The 7,878-nt window shown below is 44.1% G+C and overlaps 1 protein-coding gene across 1 annotated transcript; it reads left to right on the top strand.

The window, feature by feature from the left end:
- Positions 1-324: 324 nt before the first annotated feature.
- Positions 325-1,098, top strand: LOC102525471 (transmembrane epididymal protein 1-like). The gene has a single exon (XM_006211804.3). The coding sequence runs from the start codon at positions 325-327 to the stop codon at positions 1,096-1,098; it is 774 nt and encodes a 257-aa protein (XP_006211866.1).
- Positions 1,099-7,878: the final 6,780 nt, after the last annotated feature.

The following is a 7,878-nucleotide window of genomic DNA, read 5'->3' as shown; positions in this document are numbered from 1 at the left end:
AGACCACATCAGGGACCAGTGGGGGGAGAGGCATGGTCTCTGAGAAGGGCAGATGCCAGGCGTTGTGCTGGAGAATATGCTTATTTCACCATTTGGCAATGGTTGGTTAGCCATCAGTGAACCAAGCAGAAGACCAGAACGGAAACCAGGACACTCACCCCACCGTAAGTTTGGGCCTTCTCCAAAACCATTTCCCTTCTGCATGTGCATGCAATGAGCTGAATATAAGCAGACTCCGAGAAGCTCCCTCCACACCCTAGAGCCCAGCACGGACGTTCCCCGAGCCTCTTGCTTCTGCTTGTGGTCAGACCTACCTTCAGTTCCATGGGAGGCTTCGAGGGTCATCTGTACCCAGGACTGTCCCTCTTCTTCTATGGACTTTATCACGCACGACTCGTCTCCAGGGCCTTGATATGCAGCCAGCCTGCCCAGTACCCGCCACGCCCTCCCTGGAGCAAAGGCAGATGGGCAAGGCTACAGCAGGTTCACTACGTGGGGCTGCTGAAGATACTGAGCACCTTCGTTCTAGTGGCCCAAGAGCTGCATAACATTTCTGGGCCGTTTGTACTCATCAGGAAGACGTACCACGCGAGAGACTTCCTGTACTGCAAGCAGTGGCAGCACCTCACCATATACACGACCTTCGTCCTGAGCGGCTGTGTCGACGCGGTGAGCCAGAACCTGCTGCCCCGCAGGAGTGCCGCGCTGGAGCAGGCCGCCCAGGCCCTGGGCCTGGCTCTGATCCTGCCCCTGATGCTGTCTCACTTGCAGGGCTCGGAAGGCGTGGACCTGCAGTCCCACCTCCTGTTCATCCAGGCCCTGTTCCTGCTGGTGCTGGTGGCGGTTGCCGAGCTGTGGGCTCCCGACGCGTGGCAGCTCCGGGTGATGAAGGCCTTTCTGTACATGCTTACGGGCTCTTGGCTGATCCAGATAGGCTTCATGCTCTACAGACCGATTTCCGGCCATAAGTGGATGGATGATGACAAAAACAATATTATGTTTGTCACCACCTTCTTCTGCTGGCATGTGGTCGTCCTCGCCTTTTTGATGGCCGGGATCCACGGCGTCTCCTTTTTGTGGTATCGCTACACGTGCTAATGCCTGAACCAGGTGAGCCCGGAGTGGCTGCTGTCACCTGCACACGCTGGGACACCTGGAGGAGGACTTGCCGGAGGTGGAGCTGCAGGGAGGGACACCAGGTGTCCTTCCTCCAGAGGGCGCTCCTGAGCCAGCCGACTCTGCGGGGAGGGGCAGCCCTCTCTCTCCCGCTTCTTGGCTCCCCTCTGTCTCGTTTGCTGAGCAGTGTGCGGAGAAAAGGCCAATGGAGCCCAGGAGGCATGTGACTCGGACCTTCGCTTTCAACTCCCCAAGTATTTCCCCCAACGCCCCTCAGCTGTCCTCAGCTCCAGCCACTGCCGTCTGCTGGCCCTTCCCCTTTCTCCCCGCCCCTGCCCCCCTTACTCTCCCCTCCCTGGTAGAGCATAAAAGTAAATGTACTATATCCTGCCTTTGGGTTTTTATACATACTCCTTGCCCACCGCATGGAATACTGACATATGATCCTAAGAATTTACATTCTTTAGTCCAATTTACCCATCATACAAACCACCTCCTCATCCTTTCCCTTCCCAGGTCTCTTCAGTACTCATACTAAATCCGAACTATCATTTTAACCATCTAGAACTCACAGAACTGTTACTGAGGTCTTTCTTTTTTTTTTTTTTATTACTTTATGGTTTATCTAACAGAAAGTCAGATTCTTTTTTTTTTAGCTTTGTGGAGGTACACTTAATGCACAAGCAATTGTGCAAATTTAATGTATACATTTTGGTGAGTTTGAGCATCTCTGTACTGTGAGACCATCACCAGAATCCTTAAAGGCAGTTTCCTCTGCAGAGTCCAGTAGAACAGACCAGCATCCTGCACATAGTGAGGGCGCAGAGGGTATGTCTCCTTCTAGAATTTCTCCACCCCTGTCTCCCCAAGTGTAGAGTCTGCCAGATTCTTCTGCCTGGGTAGATCAACCCATTGCTCTGCACACACTTCAATTTCCAAGTAAGACTCACCTGGACCTGCTCCTTTCTGGTTCTCATATCACATAAAAGCCAATGGTTTGCTTATTCTGCACACTTTTCTCTCTAATCCTCACAACTCTTCTCTGAGCTAGGCTTACAGATGGTGATCTAAAACTTCAAGTCTTAGGAAACTGGCTTAAAGTAGCTAGACATTCAGCCGTGTCACATAACACTCTGGCTGGGAGTATGTCATACGTGCCATCTGTATGTCACAGGGAGTGGCCTTCTGAGGGGCAGAGTTAAATTCCTGGGGACTTGCAAAAAAAGTGTCTGCCACCTGTTCTGCTCCCCTCCTTGCCATCCCCAGGATACAGAGAATCTGTTAAGCTTCCCTTGCTCGGGGTCACAGCTAAAAACATCCATGCTTAGGACAGAGTGAGGCTGGGGCAGGGATTCCAGAGGGCCATCATCTTTCTACTTTCCCCTTTGCTTCTAGTCCCTAGGAAAACCAGGGGTAGCCCTCTTCCTCTGGTTCTGGCCCTGTGCTTCCTTGTTAATTTTCTCATTCAGAAGTTAAGGGGTAGCAGGGGTGAATTGTTATCCAGCTGTTAAGGGCAGCTCCCCTCTGGTCTGGGGGGCTGGCGAACATCCTGAGTTATTGCAAAGGAAGAAGGTGCCTGCCGGTGTTACTCACAGGGGGCGCAGCGATGTCTTGGAACGCCGCCTGGCGGGCACACGCTGGACGTCGAGCGTGTGACCAGCAGGCGGCTCTCCACGGAAGGCTTACCCCTTGCACCGGCGGGATGACCCACTGGAGATGGGCAGTGGTCCCCGGGGCAGAAATAAAATCTTCCCCCCACATTGATTCAGCTTCGGCGCTTCTCCTTGCTCCGGATGACGTCGGAGCTCCGCACTGTCCCCTGGAGGTCCTGCCCTGTTCCTGCTCGTCACCTCTGGGGCCCGTCCCTTTGTTTCTCGCCCACCACCGTGGGTACCTTTTCAGGCCTTGCCCAGACTTGCGGCTCCTCCGTCCCGTGGCCCAGTTGAAACTCCTCTAGCGCCCTGAGGTTCGGGTGGTAAGGAATCCCTTTTCCTCTGTACTCTTTCCTAGTGATTTGTCAAAACTATTCTCTACTTCACTCAGGCCTCCTCTTTTTCATATTAAAAGTATATTTTGTTGTTGTCTTTTTTAAGCCTTAAAATTGACTCTTTTTTTTGCTATTACAATCTGGCCTCATCTTGAGGTCATTAATTAGGAGATAAGCTTTTATACACAAGGACAGAAAAGCAAATCCCAAATATGAATATTTCAAGGTGTTGTCTCTCCACAGCGGTAGAAGCTGAGGAGATGCCAAAGCCACCTCTTGGTGGATGTGTCCCGTTTCCGAGTACTTTTGAGGTCCTCTCAGATACCAATGAGCTCATCTCCTGTAGTAAATTAATGCCTTCAAATATTATTATGTATCACAACATACATCTTTGAGGTAAAATAATAAATTTTAGCAGGGGCCTTCAAGGCCACAAAGGATTATTCCTGAGGCCTGATGGTGGAACGGACAGGCCTGCTGTTTGGGTGATAAGGACCTTTCTGTATTCCTCACATCACAGTACGTACGAGCACTCTGCTAGGAATCCTAATCACGTAGAATGTAAAACCAACCAAAGATAAATCCAGGAGAGAGAAAAAAAAAAAAAAAACTAAAATAAAAACCCAAATGGAGTTTTAGAGAAAAAAGTGTAATCTTTACCACCATCCACCAGAGGGCACCATGTTTCCATGAACTGGGAAAGGGCCCGTGGGCTCCATTTGTACTAAGCATCAATTTAAAAGAAATGCAGGAAGGGTGAAGAGGAGGATAGAAAAACACATAAGCAAGTGCTTTCCAAGCACCTAGTGAACATAATGAAGGTGGACGTGAATAAGCACAGAATTCAACTGATAGATGTAGGACACATATGTATAGATCACTATAGATACATAGATATACGGATACATAGATGTATAGATGCCTAGACAGAGATGAAGTATCTGTACGTACATAAATATATAGATATAGGGGTATGTGTGTACCTCAAAAACACAGCGGTGTCAAAATGCTTGAGCTAAAATGGCTACATTTTAACAATTCTATAAAAATCATCAAAATGTTCATTTAGCTCATCACATAACAGGCATGCAATAAATGGCTGATAAACGAGTAAATAAAGCAGCTAGTAACTTGGATGAAATGGCAGTTTAATTCTGATTTGGGTTTTGAGGGATAAATAGGAGTTTGTTACAGGAGTTCAGGGCAGGCATTCTGAGGTCTTGTACATTCCTATACTCATACGCCTGGCAGTGCAGTTCCAGTGATGGGATGTCATGGCCCGATGATACCAGAGAAGGCTGTTGAGTTCTTGCCCACGAGGAAGGGTGGCTAAGGAAGAGCCACACAAATTGTTTTATAGAAAGCTTGATAATTTGCTTTTCAAGTTAACGACAGAAGATTATTAATGGGCTCTTACAATGGAACATGGTGCCATTAACAACAACAAAATGCTTGCAATGGCTTGTATTATAATCAATATTCAATATACACATTTAATAAACTAATTATTAAGCTTTTTAAAACATTTTTTATTGAGTTATAGTCAGTTTACAATGTTGTGTCAATTTCCGGTGAAGAGCACAATTTTTCAGTTATACATGAACATACATATATTCATTGTCACATTCTTTTTCTGTGAGCTACCATAAGATCTTGTATATATTTCCCTGTGCTATACCGTATAATCTTGTCTATCTATTCTACATATGCCTGACAGTACCTACAAATTTTGAACTCCTACTCTGTCCCTTCCCACCCCCCTCCTCCTTGGCAACCACAAGTATGTATTCTATGTCTATGAGTCTGTTTCTGTTTTGTATTTATGTTCTTTTTTTTAGATTCCACTATGAGCGATCTCATATGGTATTTTTCTTTCTCTTTCTGGCTTACTTCACTTAGAATGACATTCTCTAGGGACATCCATGTTGCTGCAAATGGCGTTATGTTGTCGGTTTTTATGGCTGAGTAGTATTCCACTGTATAAATATACCACAACTTCTTTATCCAGTCACCTGTTGATGGACACTTAGGCTGTCTCCATGTCTTGGCTATTGTAAATAGTGCTGCTATGAACATTGGGGTGCAGGTGCCTTTTTGAAGTAGAGTTCCTTCTGGATATATGCCCAGGAGCGTGATTACTGGGTCATATGGTAATTATTAAGCTTTTAAACTTGGCATATGGAATTACTTAGAATTACTTATAAATGTAGTGATTTTATTTAAAATTGCTTTCACTTGTTCATTATTTTTCAATAGTATGGTACATTTGATACATAAGATTTTCCTAAACAGATACCATTTCCATATTTTTGTTAACTAAAATTCCTTTGACATTTCATATTATGAATTTAAAATATGATTTTAAAAAATACTTTACATACCTAACAAGGCAGTTTTATACACCTAACAAAGAAAATTCTAAGAACTTAAAAAGACTCTTGTAAATTTAATGTCATATTTTCAAATAAATGCAAAACAAAAATTTGGCATTTTATTCTAGAAAAAACAACATTCACAAGATATCAGATTTTTTTAAAGTATATTTGCATGAATAAAACTTAAACAAAGGGAAATATTTTTATATGCTTGGGTTTAAATTTACTCATCCAACCAAAAGATATAAAATTAATGTCTCCAACTAGTTGGGGCTTCTTTGCCTGAAACTTGGAAGTCTCAAGTATATTTTAAGTTAACGAATATAGAGCCAAGAAAGACCTTCCAAGGCTGACCCTACAACTGTTGGCTAGACTCCTTCATATGATCATACACATGAGAGTTCTTTTTTTTTTTTTTAACCTTTGAGCAGGACTTAACCAATCACAAATCACAGAAGACTGTACTTCTTAATACTCAATTTCTTTCCCTGAAATGAATTGTTACACAGTTTATTTTAGTGGAAGACTTTCCAGTTTTTATTTTCTTTCTGTATTACTGCAGTACAGTTGCATCAAGACCTAATATGTAGCAATAGTATCTTGAACCCTTTGCTCAGAAGGAAAGTGCTCCTCTCTTGACTTTCAATCTTGTGTGTATTGCACTGACCACCGTTCTGAGGTCTTAGTGTTGAAATCTGTTTTACCCAAGAAGATCACAACAACAAGGGGTAAAACACAGGTTCTGGGTGCTGTGTCCTTCCCACAGGTGACTGACCAGGGGCCAAAGCAGACGCCAAGCTCTGAATCAGGAGGCGCTGTTCTGCCCAAGAGGCCTCCGTGGGCTGTCAATATTATATCGAAAGCTTTTATAAGTGAACACTGGAACAGTAAATGTGTTATTCGCTCAGTCTCTCCCTCACCCTCTTTCGCTGTCCTGACCCTTTGCTGAGACAATTTTTAGATCCTTGTATTTGTGCAGGACTTAAAGCTTTCCATATTGCCTTCGCATCCATTTCTCTGCCGAATCGAGCAAACGTTACTGAGCACCTACGAGGGCCAGGCCCTAGCGGCACGAAGATGAGTTGGACATGGAGGACCACCTCCTCTGTTGCCGTCTCTGCTGAGTCCATCCAATTACTAATTATTGTGACTTCTTTTTCTACTGTTAAAATAGGATGCCATGTTGCGATAACAGCTTGGGAAAGTGGTAGCTACTTATTTCATTGTCATCCAGTGTTCTATTTGCTTAATAACCTCTGAGTGCCTCTCCATACTGCTCCATCCTCGCCAGCCCTGGGGTGACTTCTGCATTGCTAAGCTCAGCTCCCAAGGGTTTTGTAAACTCTTACATTTGATGTCATTTTAATAAGCAACATCTCCTGGGTGGTCTGTCCGCTTAAAACATCAACTTCCAAGAGCTTGAATTCCCTTTCTCTGCAAGGCTGTCGGGCACTCGATTTTCTCCTTAAACAACTCTTCTATTCCTCTGGTGAATATCAAGATGAAAGACTGTCAGCTCCGTGAACCCTAATAATTTAGCCCAAAATTACTGGGAAGGGAGGAATTCAATGTCACATCCAAGAGAGAGCTGGAAGAATTTGTAAGTCCCAGGGTTGTTGGGAAGTGTATGTATATCTCAAAACCCTTGTCCTGTGAAAGAAAAGAAATTTGGAAGTTGAAAGGAATGTTGTTAATAGTGAATTGCCAATAATATATCACTTACATCTGAAAAAATTGCCAATAATGTATCACTTATACTTTCTTGAATCTATGTAAAGACCAGAAAGTTTTTTGAAGGGATTTTGCTAAGAAGAGATTCTTTATCACTTGATGTTTTTGTGTTCCAGGATGAGTTTGTAGCCTACCATATTTCTTCAATCATCAATTACTTCATTAGTCATTGTAACACATACAAACACACACACTTCTTAAGATAATTCAGGGTGATGCTCTGGATGGTTTAATAATCTCATTTTATTCCTTAGGTTATCACCTTTGAAAAAGAGCAATCATAGCCTGGGCAAAAGAAATTCCTTTAGGTCTTTTCCTAAAAGAGCAACCTATATAGCACTGATAGACACCTACATTCCTTAAGACACTGTGCTTTCAGACTTGCCTTCAATGAAGCTGTCTGAAGCCACTCTCTACTCCTAATCACTGCCCCACGGCCTTCCCCGCAGCTGGAAGAGGTTGACTACTGGAGCTACTGGCAGCCAGATGGAGTGTTGTCACCCCAGCAATAGCAAGGACTAAAAGCTGGCATTGCTGGCTGGAGGCTTGAATTCCATGGTCATTAGATCCCTGAACTTTTTAAGACTTATTTTTAATTGAAATATAGTCAGTTATGGTTATAGTGAATTTCTGGTACACAGCACAATGTCCCAGTCATACACATCTATA

The sequence above is a fragment of the Vicugna pacos genome, chromosome 21 (assembly GCF_048564905.1).
Source record: "Vicugna pacos chromosome 21, VicPac4, whole genome shotgun sequence".
Taxonomy (NCBI): Eukaryota; Metazoa; Chordata; class Mammalia; order Artiodactyla; family Camelidae; genus Vicugna; species Vicugna pacos.
This window is presented reverse-complemented; position numbering and strand designations above follow the sequence as displayed.

Excerpts from the sequence above, each read along its gene's own strand:
- LOC102525471 (XM_006211804.3), top strand. The coding sequence starts at position 325 with ATGGGAGGCTTCGAGGGTCATCTGTACCCAGGACTGTCCCTCTTCTTC.